This window comes from Phascolarctos cinereus, unplaced genomic scaffold (assembly GCF_003287225.1).
Source record: "Phascolarctos cinereus isolate Bilbo 61053 unplaced genomic scaffold, phaCin_HiC Scaffold_4;HRSCAF=312, whole genome shotgun sequence".
NCBI lineage: Eukaryota > Metazoa > Chordata > Mammalia > Diprotodontia > Phascolarctidae > Phascolarctos > Phascolarctos cinereus.
The window spans coordinates 180,333,394-180,355,429 of record NW_027555847.1 but is presented as its reverse complement, the minus strand read 5'-3'; the positions used below and the strand labels follow the sequence as shown (position 1 = coordinate 180,355,429).

Below are 22,036 nucleotides of genomic sequence, written 5' to 3'. Positions count from 1 at the left end.
AGGAAAACCTTTCAAATCCCCTCCAGCTTTCCATTCACTAAAGGAGAAACTAAAGATTTGCTTCTTTCTGAAAAAGGAAATTGTGGTATTTGAAACCTGATGTGATGATAGAGATAATAGACATAATGCAGAAACTTTGTACTAACGGGGCTGCGGAAATTTTAAAGGGAACACAAAGAAATTGGTGATTGGCATGGAACTTATGATCAGAGTCAAAGCATCTTCGTATGGGAATAGGATTCCACATCCTAAGATTAAATAAATGCTAAACTACAGAGAAACTCCAGTTACCTCTTTCATTTGTGAAAAAGCTGATTGAGAAATTACAGTAGCTGTAAGTGTAAGCTTATTTCTTCATTTTTAATAAACTTCTTTTTAAAAAGAAGGGAATTGGGAGATTGGGAAAGATAACCTGACCTGTACATAACTTTTTAAAAAATTAGAAATGCCTGCAGGGCAAGAACAATTTGAATGGTATAGTCACTGTCCCCAGACCTTTTCTTAGAAAATTGTCAGCAGTAGGGAGCTGATTTTTGAAAAGGATAAATTAACCTACCCCATATACTTTAAGAAAAGAAAATGGATCTTCTTGTCTCCCAATAAATGCCAGCTTCCAAAATCCAAATTAAGCCCAAATTGTAGCTTGCAAAAACGAAAACAACAACAACAACAACAAAAACCCGAGGTCTTTGGAGATAAATATTTTCAAATTTCCTTAAAATATTCCTTAATATTTCTCATAAATAACACAAACTTCAAATGATTACTTAAATAGACATCGTTTTAAATAGTAATGTTTGAATAGGTGCTTCAAATCGTAACCTGAATTGTCTGGAATCTCTGTTAGAATGAACAAATATTTTAAAATTTTGTAACTTTTTCTTTTAAACCTGGAGTAGAATACTGAAGGGAAAGAACAGGATTTTTATTATAAGGCAAGAAGCAATGAAACAGAAAAGAATGGAGGATGATACTTTATTAGATAAGTTTATTATCTCCGCGTGTATGTATGATATCGAAAACACTTTCACAAGAAATAAATACTCCAAAATTCAAAAATTCTAGTTATATTACAGATGGGTGACTGGAAGAAACAGAGGGGCTAAGTATCATACACTTTGAAAAAATGGCCTCGTGGTTCAAAGAGGGCTTGGAAGAAGAAACTTGTACGCTTGGAAGTTTGTTTGTTTTTGAAGTTTTTCTTTCTTTCAATTACAGAAGGAAAAAAAAATCTTTAAGCAGCTTAGAAAAATGCAAAGTGCATATCCCACATTTGGTCACTGGAACCAAATCTGAACGAGGAAAGCCCACCAAGTCAAGTCACATTCCGTGCAATCGGCTCTGTACTCCAAGGTTGCCCTAGAAAAGCAACATCAGGTCGTATCGTTTGTAAACGGTTTGCGGAGTGAAAGATTTTATATATATATATGTATATATACACATATATACATATATATGTATATATATATATATATCGACATATATATATCGACCTATAAATAAAGAGGTGCTTTACTGCTAGGCTCAACAAGAACACTAGAGAGTCGGGAAGGGAATTTTTAATAAGCAAGTAGTAATCTTGAAGCTGGCATAGACGATGATCTCAGTTTACGAATCCATAAAATAGGGGGGACAGGTCTAAATGACTTTAAGAGCGTTTTCCAAATTTCTTTCCACGATCCTGGAACAGGATGGGGGTGAAGGGAGAAAGAGACAAACTTCAAGCAGCCTCTGAAGCTCTCGCCGTCGGGGGACGCGGGGCACGGCCGGCAGGTGGCTCAGAAAGCGGGGGCTCTCGCCTCCCCGCCCGTGGGAGTCGCCAGGGAGAGCGGCCCGGTGCCCGCTCCGGATGGGCACCCCAATGGCGCAGTGGCCAAGGGCTGACCGAGGAACGAGCTCTTACTGGGTAAGCAGCCGATCACGGTGTCCGGCTGAGGTTGCAATAGCGTCCGGGCGGCCGCGGACACTTGCAGCCACGGGGAAGCGGCCACGGCAGGGGCGTGCCACAGGTGGCAGTGACCCCACGGGGCCGCTGGGGGTCCCGCAGCGCCTCCTCCCCGGGCTCCCTGCATGATGCTGTCGATGCTGAACGAGGAGCCCTTGGCCCTGCCGCCGGGTTCCCGGCCCGGAGCGCCCCCTTTTCCCGGCGGCGACACGGGACGGGCGGGGGCCGGCAGCACGATGTAGCGCAGCGGGTGCGGCTGCAGCAGGGGGCCCCGCCGGAGCCGGGCAGGGACGGGCGTGACTGAGGCGGCGGCCGGGCAGAGCAGGAGCCCCGCGGACGCCGCGGGGTGCAGGCTCGAGCACAGCTGCGCGCCCGGGTGTGGGCGCTTGAAGCGTTTTCTCCGGCGCAGGAAGCTGCCGTTGTCGAACATGTCTTGGGAGGCGGGGTCCAGGCTCCAGTAGTTGCCCTTGCCCGGGTGGCCCGGCTCCCGGGGGATCTTGACAAAGCAGTCGTTGAGCGAGAGGTTGTGGCGAATGCTGTTCTGCCAGGCCGGGAACTTGCGGCGGTAGTAGGGGAAGCGGCCGCTGATGAAGGCGCAGATGCCGCTCAGCGTGAGCCGCTTGTGCGGACTCTGCAGGATGGCCATGGTGATGAGCGCGATGTACGAGTAGGGCGGCTTCGCCGGGGCCGGCGCCAGCGGTGCACCCCCTTCCCCGACCTCGCCCGGGACGTCCGGGGCTGGGATGCTGCGCCCGCCGTCCGCGCCGTCCCTGGTGCCCGGCGGGGTGCTGCTGCAGCCGCTGTTCTCCGGTGCCTTCGGCGGGTTGGGCTGCGGACGCCGCAGATACCGCTCTTCCTCCTCTTCCTCCTCTTCTTCCTCCTCCTCGGGCTGGATATCCAGCAGCTCGTCTTCTCTGTCCGAGCCCCGGGGGCCGCGTTGTGGCCGCTGGGAAAGGGGACACTCAGCCCTTTGCAAGTTCATGGAGAACTTGGCTCTGGGGATTCCACAGCAGCAGGAACCGGCCGGGGGCTGACCTACGCCTGTGCCAGACCAGGACTTCTTTAGTAGAGGAGGTTTCCTCTCTACTTGTGAGCCACCTTCTTTCTATCTCCTTTTCTTCCTTTCCCGGACTGATTGGGAAAGATTTAGGTTTGTCTTTATAATAGCTACTGGCGTTTGGACTGAGTCCTTCCCCTCCTTCTTTACCCCTCCCCCTTCTCCCTTCCCTCCTCTCTGATCTGTCCCATTCTCTCCTGTTGCTGTGCTGTAGTCAGCTGAAGGTGCAGGGAGGGGGGAAAAACTTAGTTCTCATTTCCATTACATGCTGAGGGGTTGGGGAGGGGGGGTAGAGGAAGAAGCATAGGCTTTGATTTTGAGCTACCATTTGTCTTTTTTAAAAGAGCAACCCAGTTCGTGAGAGGAATTGGGTAAGCCTACCATTCTTTGGATATAGTTCCTCTCTTGGAGAATAGTACAAATCCTGAAGCTGAAGCTTAAATACTTTGTCTACATGATGAGAAGACAGGACTCATTGGAAAAGACCCTGATGTTGGCAGAAGATTGAAGGTAAAAGGAGAAGAGGATGGCAGAGGATGAAATGGATAGATAGTGGAAGCAATGACTGTGAGCTCAGATAGACTTTGGGAGATGGAGGATAGAAGGACATGAGGTGCCATGGTCCACAGGGTCAAGAAGAGAGGAAGAGTCAGACATAATTTAACAACTTGGTGGACCAAGTTTAGTCAAGGTTTAATTGGGGGGGGGGGTTGGATTTCCAAGAAGCATTAGGAAAGCCAAGGTAAAATGGAATGCTATATTTTGTTTTTCACTTTCCAGAATAACTGGAAGGTGAAAAACCACAACTTGATGAGGGAAGTAAGTGGCCCTAGGTTATGCTACATATAACCGCTTCTCAGCTTACCTGGATGAAAATACCCTGCCCCATGAAATTTACTAGTTGTGTGAACTTGAGCTGTTCCTTTGGCTCTTTTGATACTGTTTCTTCATCTGTAAAATCAAAACAGTAATACACTACCTGCCTCACAGGACTGGTGTGGGAAAGGCCCACATTGGAGTTCAAATCATGATAGGTGATTATACTGTATCAAAAAAGAAAGAGATCAAGCATGGATGGGAGGATAACAATCATTGGCTTTGGTTTACTTACTAAGCTTAGGTTCTCAAAGTAGGCATACTCCCTGGGGCACTGGAACTATCCAAGGGGAGGGGTGGTAGTAGCCTCAGGAGCAATTGAAGGGGGTGGGATGTTGCATAAAAATAAGGGGGCAGTGGAAGCATAAGGAGAAAGAGAAGACAATTTTGAAAAACCCTTTATACATGTTTCATCTGTTGTATAATGGAGTTCAAGTCATAGTGATTACATTATTTTCCAAATAAACACACAAATGCAAGTTATAATAGGTCAAGTCCTCTGACAGGTCTTAACAGGCAAGTGTTGTGGCCCATTGTGGGGAAGTCCAGCATGCATGGAGGAATATGTTCAGGTAGTGACTTGTTTACAATATGATAGTATATATTTAAATGCAGGAAAAAAACACAAATTTACAATAAATTATCAAATTTAAGGTGCATCATTTTTTTTAAAAAAAGCATTCTTTTGAAATGATGGAAATTCCAAAAAACTTTTAAAGGGCTAAAGAAAGTAGATTTTGGAGAGGGGGCACTAAGTAATTTTTTTAAAGGGAGCAGTAGACAAAATAAGTTTGTGAACCTCTGGCTTAGAGGCAGGAGTGAGTTCAGTGGTTATTTTACCTGTAGCCCAATGAACTGAACCTAGGGAGTAAATTCCTCAAGAACACAACCAGAATTGGAACCCAGCTTTTATGATGCCAAATCCAATAATCTTTCCACTAAATCAGAGGCATTATGTATCTCTTTATGATGTACTCCTTATCAAACTTTCTTCTTCAAATTTGGAAAGACTCCAGTGCCAGGAATGGGGGGTGAAAAGGAGGCAGGACCCTCAGATAGTCAGGAAGAGTAGCCTGACAACTTGGGCAGGAAATGGAGATGGAGTTACCAAGGATAATTAAAGCTGGAAGAAAAGCAGGCAGCCCAGTAGAGATAGTATCCCTCACTAGCCTTGGAGATAGCAGTCAAGGATTTTCAGGCTATCATTCCACCTGTTCACCTCTGCTTAACCAAGTAAAGTGCCAGATCATTAGGTTGTCTTCTTAAAAATAACTACTCCTTCCCTCTGCCTGCATTTATTGCAGCAAAGGAGACTATATACCAGCCAAACTAAAGTCAAGATAGCTAAGAATTGAAAAACTTGTTTCCATTAAGAGTTGTGGTTTTGTTTTTTAAGCTACATGACCTTTATCCATGCTCCGCCTGCTAATCTGTCCCTTAGTCTGGAAGGTGCTAAAACCCTGTTTTCTAACCAGAAAAATCCAGAGTTAAACATATATTCCCCCTTTTCTTCCTAAATATTCAACACATGACGATGACTAATATTGATAGACTTAGCCCTTCTCAGCAATACAAGGATCTAAGACATCTCCAAAGGTCTCATGATGGAAAATGCTATCTACATCCAAAGAAAGAACTATGGAGTTTGAATGCAGATCGAAGCATACTATTTGCTATGTTTTTTTCTTCTGTTGTGTTTTGTTTCTTCTTTCTGGTGGCTCCTCCTATTGGTTCTAATTCTTCCTTACAACATCACTAATGTGAAAATACGTTTAATAGGAATGAATATGTATAACTTATATCAGATCGTACACCATCTTGGGGAGGGAGGAGAGGAGGGAAGGGGAGAAAAATTTAAAACTCAAAAGCTTATGGAAGTGATTATTGATAAATCAAAATGAATTAATTTTAAAAAATTAAAAAAATTAAAATGGAAAAAAAAATATTCAACACATGACCAGTGGAAAGGGCACTGGTTCCATGAGTGAGAGGTCCTGGCTTCAACCCTGCTACTAACTACCGTAGCAAATCACAACTCCTAGGATATGGTTTCCTTATCTTGGACGTGATAGCCTCTGTGTCCTGACAATTGTAGGACTGGTATCCCTGACCACTAGCAATTAGCCTGGAAGGCTACAGGGACTCTACACCATCTACCTGCACAGAAACCAATGTCTCAGGACATTGCCCAGTTATTTCAGCTACTCTCATTATGGTGGAGAAGGAAAGGTATTCCTAAGACCCAGACTACCACAAAGGTGAGGAGAGATTTTTCTCCCCCTACCCTCCAATAATCTACTTTGAAAATTAAAAAGAATGACTTCAGAAAAACTTGGGAAGACTTACATGAATTTAAGCAGAATAAAGTGAGCAGAACCAGGAGATAATTGTATACAGTAAGAGCAACATTGTAATGATGATCAACTGTGAAAGACTTAGCTACTCTGAACAATACAGTGATCCAAGACAATTCAAAAGAACTCATGGTGAAAAATGCTACAATTCCAGAGAACTGATGAACTGAGTACAAAGTGAAGTATAATTTTTTCATTTGTTTTTCTTGCTTTTAAAATTTTGCAACATGGCTTGGCTAATATGGAAATATTTTTGCACGATTTCATATATATAACTAATATATTATTGTTCATTCTTGAACAAGACCAATGACATCACAAGGGTGATGTCTTGACTTTCTCACTCTTTCCTCCGGAGTCACTGAAGTTGAGTGGCATTGCTTCTCAATGGGTGGAAGGAGAGAATTTGGAACTCAAACAAAAATGTTAAAAATAAAAATTTTTTAAAGTTCTGTTAAATTGTATTCACGTGGTTACTTCTTTTCAGGAAACATAGGTGTTCTAGTTAGCCTTTTTTTTGGGGGGGGGCAGGAGTTTTGTGACTTCTGTGACCAATCTCACAATCTGAGGTACTAAATAATGGTCCAGGTCTTTGTGTAAGAATGGATCCATTTAGGGGCAGCCAGGTGGCACAGTGGATAGAGCACCGGCCTTGAAGTCAGGAGGACCTGAGTTCAAATCTGGCCTCAGACCAAACACTTGACACTAGCTGTGTGACCCTGGGCAAGTCACTTAACCCCAATTGCCTTAAAAAAATGGATGTATTTATTACTGTATGTCAGAACTGCCAATACATTTCATTTTGTGGGATTTCATAAAAGAAACATTTGTATTATGTAGTCTACTGTAATCCCTTTCTGATTGCACATTGAGTAATCAGTTTACTTTGAAGTAGGTCATAACCCCTTGCAGTCTCTTAGCTGGCCAATTAAAAGTTCAACTGTTATTTTTCTTTTCTTTGTCTTTTTAAAGAAATTCTACACTTAATGTAACAGTTAACTTCATCCAAGATCATTCTCAATCCTTCCTCTGGGCAAGCTATGACAAGATACCTGCCTCCCACCCATTACAGAATGCGATCATTCTTGGGCTAAATATGAGAAACGATATAAGCCTCTTTTAAGGAAAACAGCCCCCCTGTGCCAGAAGCCACTGTAGGTGATACGTAAAAAACCTATTCTGCCAAGATTGTTCTTGACATCAGAAAGGCATTAGAAGCTAAGCCAAGTGTACCCTGGGCATTTAGCATCCCATAAAATTTCAAAGGTCAGAAAAGCAAAAACAAGGCTTTATTGACAAGTAATGTCAGAAACTGAGCTTTATCTCCCTATACAACAACGATCCATCATCAAATCACACCCTGAAGAAGTTTTGCTGAGGATCCACTGATGCCTGCTGCCCTTGGACATGGGAAGTAATGATACATGAATATATCAGAGGCTTAAGAGGAAAGTCAAAGGCTCATGATTCAGCACCCTTCGACACCATCTTGGGATCCAGCTGGCTTACTTGAATAAACGATTGTGCTTTGGTGTCTTTTCACTTTTTGGTGGTAAATCATCACATTGCCTTCCATTTAGAAAGGAATGTCATTGAACTTGTTGTGATGACCAAATGTAAAATAGGAAATACTGCTATATTTTCAATTGGAATTCTTGTTTATATGTTTTATAACCTCAACACACCCTCAATGAGTTTCACATTTATCTTGTGGTACTGATCTTGATTTCTAAAATTTTTAGATATTTTTGTGCTTATGCAAATTTTTTTAAAAATTATAATAAGATGCCAGTTTTATTGAATTTCCAAATCATACTAGGCACACCATATTTAGTGCCATGTTTGATTGTGGTGTTATTTTTTTGGGTAAATTTTTAAAATTTATTTTAAACTTATATACAAAATGAGAAAAGAAAAAAACACTGCCATGTACACAGCAGAACATGAGGGGATTCAATATAAAACAATAAATTTCCATTTCAAGAAAATCCATATAATGAAAATAACACATTGTTTTCAAAGCTACCCAGCTTTTCTTTGCTTCCTTGTAGGTTTTCTTTTGTTCACTCTTGTGCACTTTTTGCTTCATTTTTCCCCTCCCCAAAGAAGCTTAACAAGAGGAATGTATTTGAGTTACTTTCAAAATTTCATAACTTGGCAAGAAAGTGATCTTCATCTCTCCAATCTCTGACATCTCCTAGAACCCTGGATACTAGGTGCTGTAAAAATTTACATCCGTCACTGTCACTACTCCTATTTTTAAATATAACCTTATGGGAAACTTTGAATTTGGAATCAAAAAGCCTTAGACTGAATACTGACCAACACTACAGAACCATGGGTAAGTCACATTACCTAAGCCTCAGTTAATTCATATGCAAAATGTATATAAAGTACTACCTACTCTTACATAGTTGCTGTTAGCCAATTCAATCTTCAGAGTCAGTTCTGAAAAATGGCTTTAGTGACACTGTCTGAAATGAACTTCGTTTCCAGTAAGCTTCATGGGTAGAATCAGCTTTTTGTTCTGTTTTTATATCCCCAAGATTTATCACAGTGCCTTGCACAAAGTAGGTATTGAATAAATGCATATTGAATCCAATGTATTTCCCAAGAAATATATAATACATGCTGAAAATTTTACAATATTTATTTAATACTGAAAATTTTACAATATTTATTTAATGTATTACATAGAAGAAAAAAACATAAAAGAAGATCTTAGAATCTGTAACAGTGGCCATGAAATAGATTCATGAACACCAAATAACTGATTCCCCCAATATATCATCCAGTCTTGATTAGAAATGCTTCTAGTGTTAAGGACAGACTTGGTCTTCTTTGAAATGTAGTGTCAACTGCTTTCTTGTTTCTCAGTCACTGTATCTATAAATAGGTGTTTAAGTATTTCCTTATCTAAGTTTCTGCCTGTAAAGAGAACAAAATATAATGTGATTACTTTCTCTTATATTTATTTTTAAAACATTTAGTCATACTAATCAGAGACTACTTAATACCTTGTGGTCGACACATATATATAAAAATAGAGGGGTTGGGATAAGAGTCTTTTATATGTCAGAAAGGAATCACTTTTCAGCTGCATACCTTAACAAGGAGTTTGGATTTTTCAAGTCTAAAGATCCTATGAAGTTTAAAAAAAAACTTGTCTTCACATTTTATGCACAATTAAAACATAATAACCAGCTAATTTCAGTTAAAACCACTAGATGCAAACTCCTCCTTAAGGTACACCTGTGAGAAACGATTCCCTTCTGACATACAGCAGGCCACGGGTCACTTACCTATCAGCACCAGTCTGTTGGTTCTCTCAGTGTCGTCTTCCCACCTCACCGGAGTCTCTTCCAGATCATACAGCTCATGGACCCCTTGGACAATCACTTGGTGTGGTTTGTCTTTGATAGACACCAGCCCCTGCTCAGAAAGACAATTACTGATCAACTCCAGTTCTAATCCAAAAGCAAGCACATAAATACTAACGCCAGCAGCACAGTAATTCCCATTCCATTTCAAGGCGATACTCTTTGGAAAGGAAATACTACTAAAACAGTAGGAACTGATCAATGGTAATTCCCAAACTCAGGGGAATAAGGGGAACTAAACAAAGTTTCCTAAGACCTCCACTTTTCAGGCAGGTTCTGTTGTCTCATGACCTCTACAGTTTCTTAGAGATACCGTATGTCACAAAACAGGATCTTTGTTACACATTCACCTGCTTCTACTGATTATTCTTCCACTCCTAAGCTCCTTTACTTGTTCACAGTTTCTATGGAGAAGTCTGAGCGAATACAGGATTTTGGCTTCAGGCAGTAAAACGTTTCTGTTTTCACACAAAGGCCCCAGATAAATTAATAACTTAATGGATAACCACAAAATACGGGTCAATAATTCTTCTATTTATCTGCACAAAAATTCATCTTTGCATTGGTTTGAGAAAAGACTATGAATATATGGTCTGAGATTCAACTTTTAAACATTTATTCAATATTATAAACTTATGAGGATAAAACAAATTAAAATTAATATGGGGAAAACCAACTTTTCTTCATGATTTATCCAGCTAGTCCCTGATTGACCTACATGTAAAGAATAATATTAGATAGCTGTAACAAAAACCTCAAGAAGAGAAGCTTAACACCCACTCAACAAATATTTGTTGTCTGAATAAACAACTGTCTTCCTTTCATCTGGGTCTCAGTAGCCACACCCACCAGATGCATCAAAAAGCTCAATAAAGGGTAGCTGCATCATGGTTCTTAACACTGACATCTTTGGTTATGAAAACATCTTGGAAAAATAAAACCCAACAAAAACGTCAGAATCCTCCTCCTTCACTGACCTAAAGCAAATGCGGAAGGAAGGAATTCACCACAAGAAAGCTTATTAGCAAGACAAGAGTCTGAACACCTGGGAGTCCAGAGCATGAAGTGACATTTCAAAGTACACGGGTTGTTTTGGCTATAACACAAAAAAGGAGCTGTGCCAATCAATCTTCCTTATTCGGTGGTTTGAAAAGTCCCCCTTCCAGACCCAGTGAGAATAAGGCAAAAAGATAAACAAAATATGTGCCCTCCAACCATAAATATGAATTTAAAAATAGCTAAGTGACCACATATCAAAATATAAATCAGCATAAATTTGAATACTGAACCTTTAGTCGGATGACTTCCATGGTGCTATCTGCCTTATTTTTCACAGTCTTTTCCCACAGAAGATTCTGCACACAGGAACATATTTTAAGGAGAATGTTGCCAATAGCAATAATAATAATAATAATAATGTAATTATATGGGAATTTTAAAAATAAGTATAAAAGAAACAGCTCTCACTTGAATAAATATATTTAGATTTTCTTCGGTTGTACTTCCTAGTACTTCAAACGTGACTGTAACAATACTCTGTAAACAGAGAGACATTTAATCATCATTTTTGATAACAATATCTTACAAAAGCCACAATTACTAAGATGGAGGTGGGATTCAGGGGTAATTATGAGAGATGTAACCTTTTTCTCCATCCCTCCTACTATTGTCCTCCATCTATTTGTAGATTTCTTTCTCATCTTTGTCTCTACTTTTTCTTTTCTTTTCTCTTCTGTCTCCTGACCATTTCTTAGGTCTTTGAGGGAGACAACCACAAACAATGTTTAGCTTTACTGATAAAGAGGTTAATTCACTGTAATACTCAAGATTGTGCCAGGGCTGCCCACTTGGCTGAGGTTACACATACTTCTAAAGCAGGATAACTTGGTGACTGGTCTTCTGGCCACTAAAATATATTCTACTTCTGAAATTTTGTGATATAATCTACACATCTTGATGGTAAATACCCGATTGGTAGTGGTTTGGAAGCGGACTGAAAGTAGACAGGTTGCTAATTAAATGAACGTGCTTCATCTTTGTAAATGAAAGGTCATCTGTACATAGTAATTAATTGAATTTTTTTTCTTGTACTCTACACAGTGAAAATAGAGAGGTAAGTTTCTGTTAAAAGTTTCTTGAGATGATGACAATGGTGACTAAGTTATTTATAATCAGTAATGAGGGATTTCCACTGACCCACACTCTGACATGCTCCTTTAAGGAACTAAATATTTCCCCTTTTCTAAGAAATGCTTTCAAGGTAAAAATTCAGGAAAAGAAGTGAATAGGATATACTATAGCATTGAGAGTTGGAAAGGATTTTGGAGGTCATCTAGTCCAAACTCCTCCTCTGTCAATGGGAAAACAGGTTAAGTGACTTGCTCAAGGCCATCTACCAGAAGTAAGGAGCAAAGCAAGAATATGAATCCAGGCACACTGATACCAAATCCAGTGGTCTTGACACTTACCACAGCCTCAATTATTATGGGTTCAAGTACACACTACTTTAATCACCTCTACATTAGAATGGGCTGGTGCAGCTAAACTTGTTCTTCTACAAAATAAAAACTCAGTATATTTTCCTTCAGATTCCTGGAGTGGACATCTCAAGAAGGGCAAAAGGCCAAGTCTATGAGGTACACCAATAACAAGTGAAAGGATTTATAAACCTATTTCTTTGTAATCCATTTGTGACACTGTCCTTTATTTAATACAGGTATTTAGTTTTATTCAGTCTGTAAACATTTATCAAGCACCTACTGTGTGCCAGGTACTGTGTTAAGTGCTGGAGATACAAAGGCAAAAAACAGTCCCTGTTCCAGCAGAACTCCAGTCTAATGGGGAGATAACATGCAAACAACCACGTACAAACAAGCTAGATACAGAATAAACTGGAAGTAGTTGATTGAAGGAAGGCACTAGAATTGAGGGAGACTGGGAAAGTCTTCCTATAAAAGGGGAGTTTTAGCTGGCATTTGAAGGAAGCCAGGAAGTGAGATGAGGAAGATGGGGGGCCATGAGGACAAGCATGAGGGACAGCCATTGAAAATGGCCAGTCAGGAAATGCCACAGTGTGGGAGAACAGCAAGGGAGCCAGTGCCACAGGTCAGAATGTGTGTTTGTGTTGGGGTGGGGGAGTGTTTATGGTTTAAGAAGACTGAAAAGTTGGGGAGGAGAGGAAGGAGGTTAGGAAGGGCTTTCAATCAAACAGAAAATTTTATACACTTAATCCTGGAGGTGATAGGGAGTCACTGGAGTTGATTGAGCAGGAGGGTGACATGGTCTGGTCTGTGCCCTGGTAAGATCACACTGGTGGCTTGGTGGACAATGGATGGGGAGGGGTGAGTCTTGTGGCTGGGACATCAAGCAGCAGACCACAGAAATTATTCAAATCAACAAGCATTTTTCACTATGCTAGGTTCTGGCCATACAAGGACAAAAACTCTGCCCTAGAAGATCAAAGGGGCCAAACATAATTAGGAGAATCAAAATAATTCTCAGCACCACTTTTTCTGGTAGCAAAGCACGGGTAACAGAATGGGTTTCCCTTGAATGAGGCACCGCTAACCAAATTGTAGTACATGGACGTAATGGAATATTGTTCTATAAGAAATGACAAACAGGAAAAATTCAACAGAAGCATGGAAAGACTTATTATGAAATAAGTGGAACCAAGAAAACAAAATACACAATCACTATACAACAAAGTAAATGGAAAGAACAAAAACCAAAACTGAACTCTGTGATCAAGTTCACAAGATGAGAAAATGCACTCCTTGCCTCTGGCAGAGGTGGAGGAGAAAGGGTATGCATCACTGCATGTACTGTTCCCTCCGCCGACATATGCTGAACTGCTTTTTTTCCATCTTTTCTTTTTTATTCTTTCTCACAAGGAATCTATCTTTGAAAGGGACAGGGATATAACTGGAAATGACAATGAGGTAAAAACAAAAAAATATCCTCTGGACATAGCACCAGAAGAGGATGAGAAGGAAGCTAAGTATAGTACAACTGAAATCACATTTTCATTAATTTTCAATGGTTAATTAAGCAGGTCTATTCTTCTGAATGATAGAAATCCACAACACACACAACTCAGACAAAACAGCAACAATGTGTTCAATGGTGCATTCATATGCTAAGGTTTTTCTCCCTCAAAGATTTCAGTCTGTATTTACAATTTGCTTTTGTGGGTACTAAAGTGCTTAAGCAGATAAGGAAGAAGTATTTTTCCCTTAAAAAAGCAAAAGCTGGTGGGCCATTGAAATGAAGAGAACAACTTACAGAGGAGGTACAAGTATATTCAGGTCCTTTACAACTGCCCACCCTCCAGAAACTCTATTAACTATTAGGAAAACAAACAAACAAAAGACAAATAAAAAGCTAAATATCTAGAGGCAAGAATTATTTGACAGTTAGATCACAAGCATTAAGGTGCAATTTAAGAATTAAATGCTGACCAGTTGTGAAGAGAATAAAACAATATATATTTTACGTTAAAAAATTTTATTCATCTTTTGTTTGTATGTGCCTCCATTTCTAAATATACAAATAAAAAGGAGAAAAAAGGTTGAACAAAATTAATCAACACAAGTGTAATGCAGCCTGCCACACCCTCACCTCCTCAGAGGTGGAAGGCTGCACATCTCTCTTCTAGGCCTAACTGGATCGTCAGCTAGCTTCAGATTAACTTTTGATTCTTTCCATTTACATTGTTATAATCATTGTGACCACCGTCTGCTTGTTTGTTCACTTCTGGTCAGGTAATGTGCACTGGGGACACAAAAATCCAAAATTACATTTGAATGAGGGAGACAACATATACATGAATAGGTATATTCAAGATATCTCAAAAGTAGATGCAGGGTGACTTTATGGGAGAAGGGATAGCATGCTCTCTAGCATTTGTGGAAATCTGGAGTCTTTAAGAAGACTAAGAGGGGGGAGTTGAGGAAGGAAGGAAGGAATCCCAGGCACGGTACATGGGATAAGACAGATCATGTGAAGAAGAAGCAGGTTCGTAAGAGCATAGTAAGAAGGAGAATGTAGAAGGGGTTAGGTTGTAAAGAACTTTAAATGTCAAACAGGAGTCTATATTTGATTTTAGAGGTAATTAATAGGAAACCACTGGATTTGTGGTAGGGTGCACAGTCAGACCAATGTTTTAGGAAAAATCACTTTAGCAATTAAATGGAAAATGGATTTAAATGGGGAGAGATTTGAGGCAAGGAGACTAAAACAGGAAGCTATGACAACAGTTCAAGTGAGAAAAAGATGAAGACCTGGACTAGGATGGTGGCTGTATGAATGGAAAAAAGGGGACCTATATGAGGGCTGTGGTGGAGAAGGAAATGGTAAGATTTGGGAAGTGACTATACATGGGGAGAATGAAGAGTTAAGGATGAAACTGAGGTTGTGGATTTGGGTGACTGGAAGGATGATGGTGCTCAGGACATAATAGTAAAGTTTATAATGGACGGGAGGGGAAAGATAAATGAGTTCTGATTTGGACAGATGTCTATGGGAATCCAATTCTAAAGGGTCAACAGGCATATGAAGATGCAAGACAAGCTCAAGCACAGGACTGGGGAGATGGGGAGATAGACAGACAGACAGATACACACACATACACAAACACACATCTAGGAGACATGTGCATAGAAATGATAACTGAAACAATGGGAGCTAAGGAGAACTCTGAACAAATGGGAGATAAGAGAACAGGGTCCAGGACACAGCCCAGCCTTATGCCTAAAGTTAGTGGGAGTGACTTGACATGAATATAGATCAAGCAAAGCAGACTAGGATGAACAGTCAGACAGGTAAGAGAAGCAAGAGACAAAGCAGTGTCACAAAAACCCAGCAATCCAGAGGAGAGTGTGGTTAACTGGGTCAAATACTACAAAGAAGAAAAGAAAGATGAAGATTGAAAAAAGAAGAGATTTAGTAATTAAGAGTCACTGGTAATTTAGAGAGAACAGTTTCAGTGAAGCCATGAGTTTGGAAGTCAGAGTACAAGGAGCTCAGAAGAGAACAAGAAGAGAAGTAGATTAGTGAGTATGAAGACAGCTTTTTCAGAGTTTAGCTGAGGGCAGGAAAGATATGACAGCTAGTGAAAATGGTAGGATCAAGTGAAGGTTTTTTCAAAACTGGGGAGACAAGCGCGCACACACACACATATATGTCAACAAGAAACAAACCAGCAGACAGGGAGAAAATGAAGATTGGCTGGGGGGGGGGGTCCCAATTGATAAATAGCCAAAGGATATGAACAGATAGTTCTCAGAGGAAGAAACTAAAGCTATCTATAGTTATATGAAAAGATGTTCTAAATCACTACTGATTAGAGAAATGCAAATCAAAATGACTCGGAGATACCACATCACACCCATTAGATTGGCTAACAAGACAAAACAGGATAATGATAAATGTTGGCAAAGATGTGGGAAAATTGGAACACTAATACATTGTTGGTGGAGCTGTGAAATGATCTGACCATTTTGGAGAGCAATTTGGAACTGTGCCCAAAGGGCTATAAAATTGTGCAGACCCTTTGACCCAATAATACCCCTTCTAGTTCTGTATCCCAAAAAGATCATAAAATGGGAAAAGGACCCACATGTACAAAAATATTTATAGCAGCTCTTTCTGTGGTGGCAAAGAATTGGAAATTGAAGGGATGCCCATCAATTGGGGAATAGCTGAAGAAGTTGTGGTATATGAATGTAATGGAATACTATTGTGCTATAAGAAATGATGAGGAGGCAGACTTCAAAAAGCAGCTAGGTAGTGCAGCGGACAGAGCACTAGCCCTGGCGTCAGGAGGACCTAAGTTCAAACCTGGCCTGAGACTCTTAACACTTACTAGCTGCGTGACCCTGGGCAAGTCACTTAACCCCACTGCCTAGCAAAAAACAAACAAAAATATATAGAATTACAAAGGAAATTGAATGTATTAAAGCAGAGTTATCAATACATTAAGAAAAAAGTTTATTAAAAAAAAAACCTTGGAAAGACTTACATGAACTGATACAGAGTGAAATGAGCAGACCTAGGAGAACACTGTATACAGCAATAGCCAGATTATGGGATGACTGACTTTGATACACTTGGCTCTTCACAGCAATGCAAAAATCTAACACAACTCCAAAAGATTCATGATGGAAATTGTTATCCCCACCCAGAAAAAGGAATATGGAGTCTGAATGCAGATGGAAGCATACTATTTGCTCTCCTTTTCCTTTGTTGTTTTGTTTTATTGCTTCATTCTTGTGGTTCCTCCCATTAGTTCTAATTGTTCTTTACATCATGACTAACCAGAAAATATGCTTAACATGAATGTATATACAGAACCTATATCAGCTTGTACGCCGTCTGGGGAGGAAGGGGCATGAGGGAAGAAGTGGGAGGCAGAGAAAATTTAAAACTTAAAATCTTATGGAAGTGAATGCTGAAAACTAAAAATGAATAAATTAAATTTTCAAAAAAGACGAGGAAGTTTGTGATGAGTACAACACACTGGAGAAGACAGGAGGGGATGGGAACAAGGATACACCTAAGTCTTCCCATGTTTTTCCATTCTTTCTTGAATGTTGCAGTAATATTCCATTACATCTGTGTACCACAATTTGATAAACCATTAACCAAATAATCTACTTTGGTTTTAGTTCTTTGCTACTACAAAAAGTGCCATATATGTTGTTCCCAGTGATTTCTTACTGGGTTTATGATGAAATAAGTTAAAGGCAGTCTTTTGAATAAATTATTTCATAGTACAATGCCGGATATCAGATAAAAGTATCTGATATTTGGAAATGTTGTTATGTTTTCTTTTCCAACCAACTACTGATGGATGTTTAAATATCATCACCTTTTAATCCACAAAACTCTCTTTCTACAATAAATATACATTTTTAAAGCATTAAGGCTATTTAGTCTACTCGAACATGTCACTTGTTTTCTTTCCCTTTAGAAAGTCATTGAAAAGAGCACCAAAGAATTTACAACTATGTAGAACATAGCAAAAGCTTGGTCAATATGAGATGCTATATTTTCAATAATTTCTGCCTTCAAAAATGCTAAAACTTAGCCTGAAACTCATCAATATTAGGTGAGAAAAGTCTGACATAAATAGACCTTTCAATAAGGAATGCTTTAAAAAATAATAATATAGGTTTTTGTTTTTTTTTAACTAGAACAGATGTAAAATTTGATGGTAGGAATGAATTTATTTGTAGCAGTTAGAGGTTGGCACTGTGAATAGTCAATAAAATGATACTACTTTTTTAACTGAAAAAAATTACGAACAAAAAATTAAGGCAATTCATCAGAAGGTGGTCTTTTTTTTTTTAATAAATCTTTCAAACTATCTGCTCACAGTATTTCAACCACGCTGGAAGAGGAAACTATAAACTCTTAAGTCCACAGTGCAGGAAAAATGAGGACCATGTCTTATACTTTAATCAGTTCTCTATTCTAGACAACCATATGGAATGCTACCTTGGCCCTCATGGTTCCACAAGGAATTAGAGAAAAGTAAGGAATGAACAGGTGTCGATAGAACAAAATGTTCTATTTTTACCCATCTAGTCTTTTTCACCTAGCTACTCCTCTATCCTAAACCTACACTTGATTTTCTCATAGTAAGGCTATAGCTCCAAGAACAACTGAAGCCACTAACTAGATAAACAAAAGCTAAAAACATCTTCGCCTGATATAAATATATTTCATGAGGAAACAATTTGGGGATTCCATTTATCAAGGTAATCGTCCCAATTTTTCAGTTTACTTTGCAAGCAACAGAATTCCTCTAAACATTTCTATATGCTTCTGTCTTTGTTTTGACTTTTTTTTCCCTGAAGCCACTGGCATTTGAGGCATTCTGAAAGAGTTAGTTCTCTTCAAAAGTAGTCTACAGCCAAGGACTTGTGTCCTTATCACGCTTACTCACTTTACTGATGAACAAAGTCATTTTGGAAAAAAAAAAAGTAAAACTCGAGTTCCTCAAAGAAAGTTCCATATGACATAAAAGCAAGATGGTCTTACAACAGGGGGAGGCAGGCAGTCAATGTGGTATAATGTAAAGTGTGCTGGATTTGGAATGAAGGACTCTGGGGTTGGAATCTCACCCCTGCCATTTTACTACTTCTATGACCCTGGCCAAGTTATGTCCCCTCTCTAGGCCTCAGTTTCCTGAGATGGACTCTAAGATTACTTCCAGCTCTATCTCTTACAGATTCTCTAGAAGGGAGCATATTAGAGGATCAGTTGCTATTATTTTGGCATGGTTTGTGAACACCACAAATGTTAAAAAAAAAAATTTATAATGGTCCCAAAAGACAAAGGTAGAATGGGAAACGAGAACACAGTCCATCCACACATCCATTCCAGACCTAGTAGTGGGTCTACGGTGTACCTTGGTTTTCATACTAACCCAGAGTATCCCAGAGTTTTGAAAAGTTTCTTGAGAAGAATCTTGAAGAAAGGAATGAATGTACATGGCATCATATTTGTTTTTGTCCCATCAGCTTCAGGTACTAGCTCGGGGGGAGGGGAGGCATGTTTAATAATCAGAATTTTAGAAAAATTGACTCAAGGAACTAAAAATCTACTTCTCTACATGAAGAATGGGAGAGTTCAAGACAATTTTTATTTAAATGAATCGCTGTTACTTAGAACAGAATTTTTTAAGTAGTTAGTCCAAGATAGCTTAAAAATTAACCTCCTGCTGTGTACCAACTTGCAGCACACTCAAACATATTCTTATACAGATTTTTTTTAGTGAAACTGCACTAGAAAACTAATATAACTTAAAATACATTTTTCTTTTTACCTTATCAAGGTGAGGTTGTGTTGTCTGCACATGTTGTAGTTTTTTCTGTAAACTGAAAATATTTACACATTCAGAGACTAATACTTTTACTCTTCTTAATTACCTATGTTTTTGAAGAAAAAAGCTAAATATAAAAGATAATCCAAATTCCAATTCAATCTCCTACATAAATACAACTCCCATCTGCAAAATACTATAAAAGTCCTTTCTCCACAAAAACCTGGTAAGGTCAGAAAGGCAAGTGCTATTATCAGAGAAGTAATGAGACTTGTCCAGGGTCACACAGCAGGTAAATTATCCCATGAAGATTTGCAGCCCAACTTTCTACCTCTAAGGCCAGTGTTCTTACTTACAGCTGCCTCTCATATATATGAACAAAACTGGTAATAAAACTGGAAAAAAGTTGGCATAATAGGTATATATATTAATATAAATACTAACTTATTTTTGTAAGATAGTCCCTGTCAGATATTTTATTCCTTTACTCTAAAATATTCATTTTAAAGGAATAAAAAGCAGTTATGATCACAGAGGAAAATCAGACATACAAACAACATTTGCTGTTGAAATTACGAATTTGAAGGGTTCACAAATATATTCATTGCCACTACTCAACTGTAAAGTGGTCAGTGTTAATTGCAATTACTTTAACCCAGGCTTACAAAAATATCAGTTCAGAAACACCTTCTACCGTGAAAAATTTAATCAACTTTCCTTTTATTTTCTAGAGTTGAAGCATAATTACATGTAAACGGAGCATCAGAAACATGAAGTTTTGTCAGTATTTCCTCTTATTTTTAAAAAATTTTAAGTTTAGTCAATGTTCATAAAATTTCGTGGTCATCGGGGAGAGAGAGGCTTAAATTGTTAAAAACACATTATTCTGAATATACTTAACAACTATGGCAAATATTCAGACACTAATGGGGGAAAGTGAATGGAGACTTCAAAACAAAACATCTGTAAGGTTTTAAGAAGAACAGTAAGGGGTAAATTAGTAACAGTGGATTTGACAGAGAGGAGGGTCTCATATATATATATATATATATATATATATATATATATACATACATATATATATATATATATATATGTATATATATATATATAAACTTAGGAGTGAATGAGTCTCCACAGGGGTCATGGTAAAGAGAATGTCAAATTAAATCCTTTCCAACTGGCTAATTATGAAAGGACTTCCTCTGTTTAGTAGTTATACACAAAGCAACTTTATTCAAATGTCTCGTCTACTCTATACTCTATAAGTGTAACTACACTTATTCAACAGCCAATTCTTTAAATAGCTGTTACCAGTGTGTTATAAATAGATGTTGTCTAAGACTATACACTTTTAAAAAATAAAAAGCCTAGTATAAATGATGTGCTTTTCTTGGACCTTCCAAATTGGAAGGGACTTTGGAGGTCACTTTAGTCCAACCTATACCTGATCAGACACCCCTGGCAAGCCATCACCCTGCCTTCACTTCAAGACCTCTCCTGAAGCAGTTCATCCTACTTTAGCCAAGATTATCGTGAAAGTTATTTCTTGGAATCAAAATGTGCCTCAGTACATTCTACAAATCACCACCAGTTCTGTCTCAGAGCCAATAAGAACAAGTCTAATCCTTCTTGCTCTTCCAGTCTTAAGCTATTCCTTCTCCCTGGTCTATACCTCAAACTCATTCTTTGAAACAAGCAACCTTATCACTACCCCTTTATACACTCCTACACCTGTGACTTTTTCTTCTTACGTGCCTTCTACCTAATTCATTGGAAATCTGACTTTTCCCTGAAGATCACAGCCCGGAGAGCTTCTGCCATCATGACTCTGTCTTCCAGGCCCTTAAACTCCTAGGACATGGAGACATACTCCTTGGTCCTTGATGACACTATGAGCCCAATGACCTGTTCTCATCATTCAATAATCTTTCCTCTTTAAAGTTCATGCCATCAAGAGAAGATATCTTTCTCTTTCCAGTATAGAGGTCATAGTTCCAGATGATTTTGTTATAAAGGAGGGGCTCATTAGTTGTTATGGGTCTATATCTGCAAATGACTACACTAGAAAAAAAAAGGCATCAATAAAACTTATTTTTAAAAAAGATGCTATCGAATCAAACCATTTTTGATTCCAGATATTCTTCTAGGATATTCTCTGACCTTTCTAAATGGCACTGGTACCAGGCTCATAGTTTTCTTCTCTACCTTAGTCATTATCCTCAACAATTTCACTATTTTTACTGACAATCCATTTCGTAAACTGGACTAATGATACCTCAAACTTTTCTACTCTTATGACTTCCATCTCAACTCTACATCAGTTACCTAACTGGGAAAGCCACATCTTAGATATCTCTATCGCTAAGGACTTCTCTCCATCTCCAAAGTCTTTTAGCTCTGAAATTCCCCTCCTGGACTGACCTTCTTTCCTTACTCTAATCCCACACCATTACTCTTACTGATACTGCTCTTTACTTTATTGTGAAGTCTAGTTCCATGACTCCTTCCTATTACACATAACTCTAATCTCACTTGTCTTCTACCCAATCAGTCATTTAAGTGACGCACTTGTCTCCATACATGAATCTCTTT

At 38.9% G+C, this 22,036-nt stretch overlaps 2 protein-coding genes across 2 annotated transcripts in view; both read right to left on the bottom strand.

Annotated features, from left to right (window-relative positions):
• Positions 1-979: 979 nt before the first annotated feature.
• Positions 980-3,013, bottom strand: LOC110218868 (forkhead box protein D4-like). The gene has a single exon (XM_021001852.2). It carries the CDS (start codon positions 2,925-2,927, stop codon positions 1,779-1,781), a length of 1,149 nt encoding a protein of 382 aa, XP_020857511.1. The 5' UTR covers positions 2,928-3,013; the 3' UTR covers positions 980-1,778.
• Positions 3,014-8,864: 5,851 nt separating this feature from the next.
• The window catches only part of LOC110218867 (zinc-regulated GTPase metalloprotein activator 1A-like), a 56,095-nt gene continuing 42,923 nt past the window's right edge, over positions 8,865-22,036 (bottom strand). The window contains exons 11-15 of the mRNA XM_021001850.2: positions 19,445-19,496; positions 11,080-11,148; positions 10,902-10,967; positions 9,535-9,664; positions 8,865-9,160 (exon numbers count right to left, since the gene is read on the bottom strand). Coding sequence (XP_020857509.1) covers positions 9,087-9,160; positions 9,535-9,664; positions 10,902-10,967; positions 11,080-11,148; positions 19,445-19,496 — 391 coding nt within the window. The 3' untranslated portion in view covers positions 8,865-9,086. The remainder of the gene's footprint in view (positions 9,161-9,534; positions 9,665-10,901; positions 10,968-11,079; positions 11,149-19,444; positions 19,497-22,036) is intronic.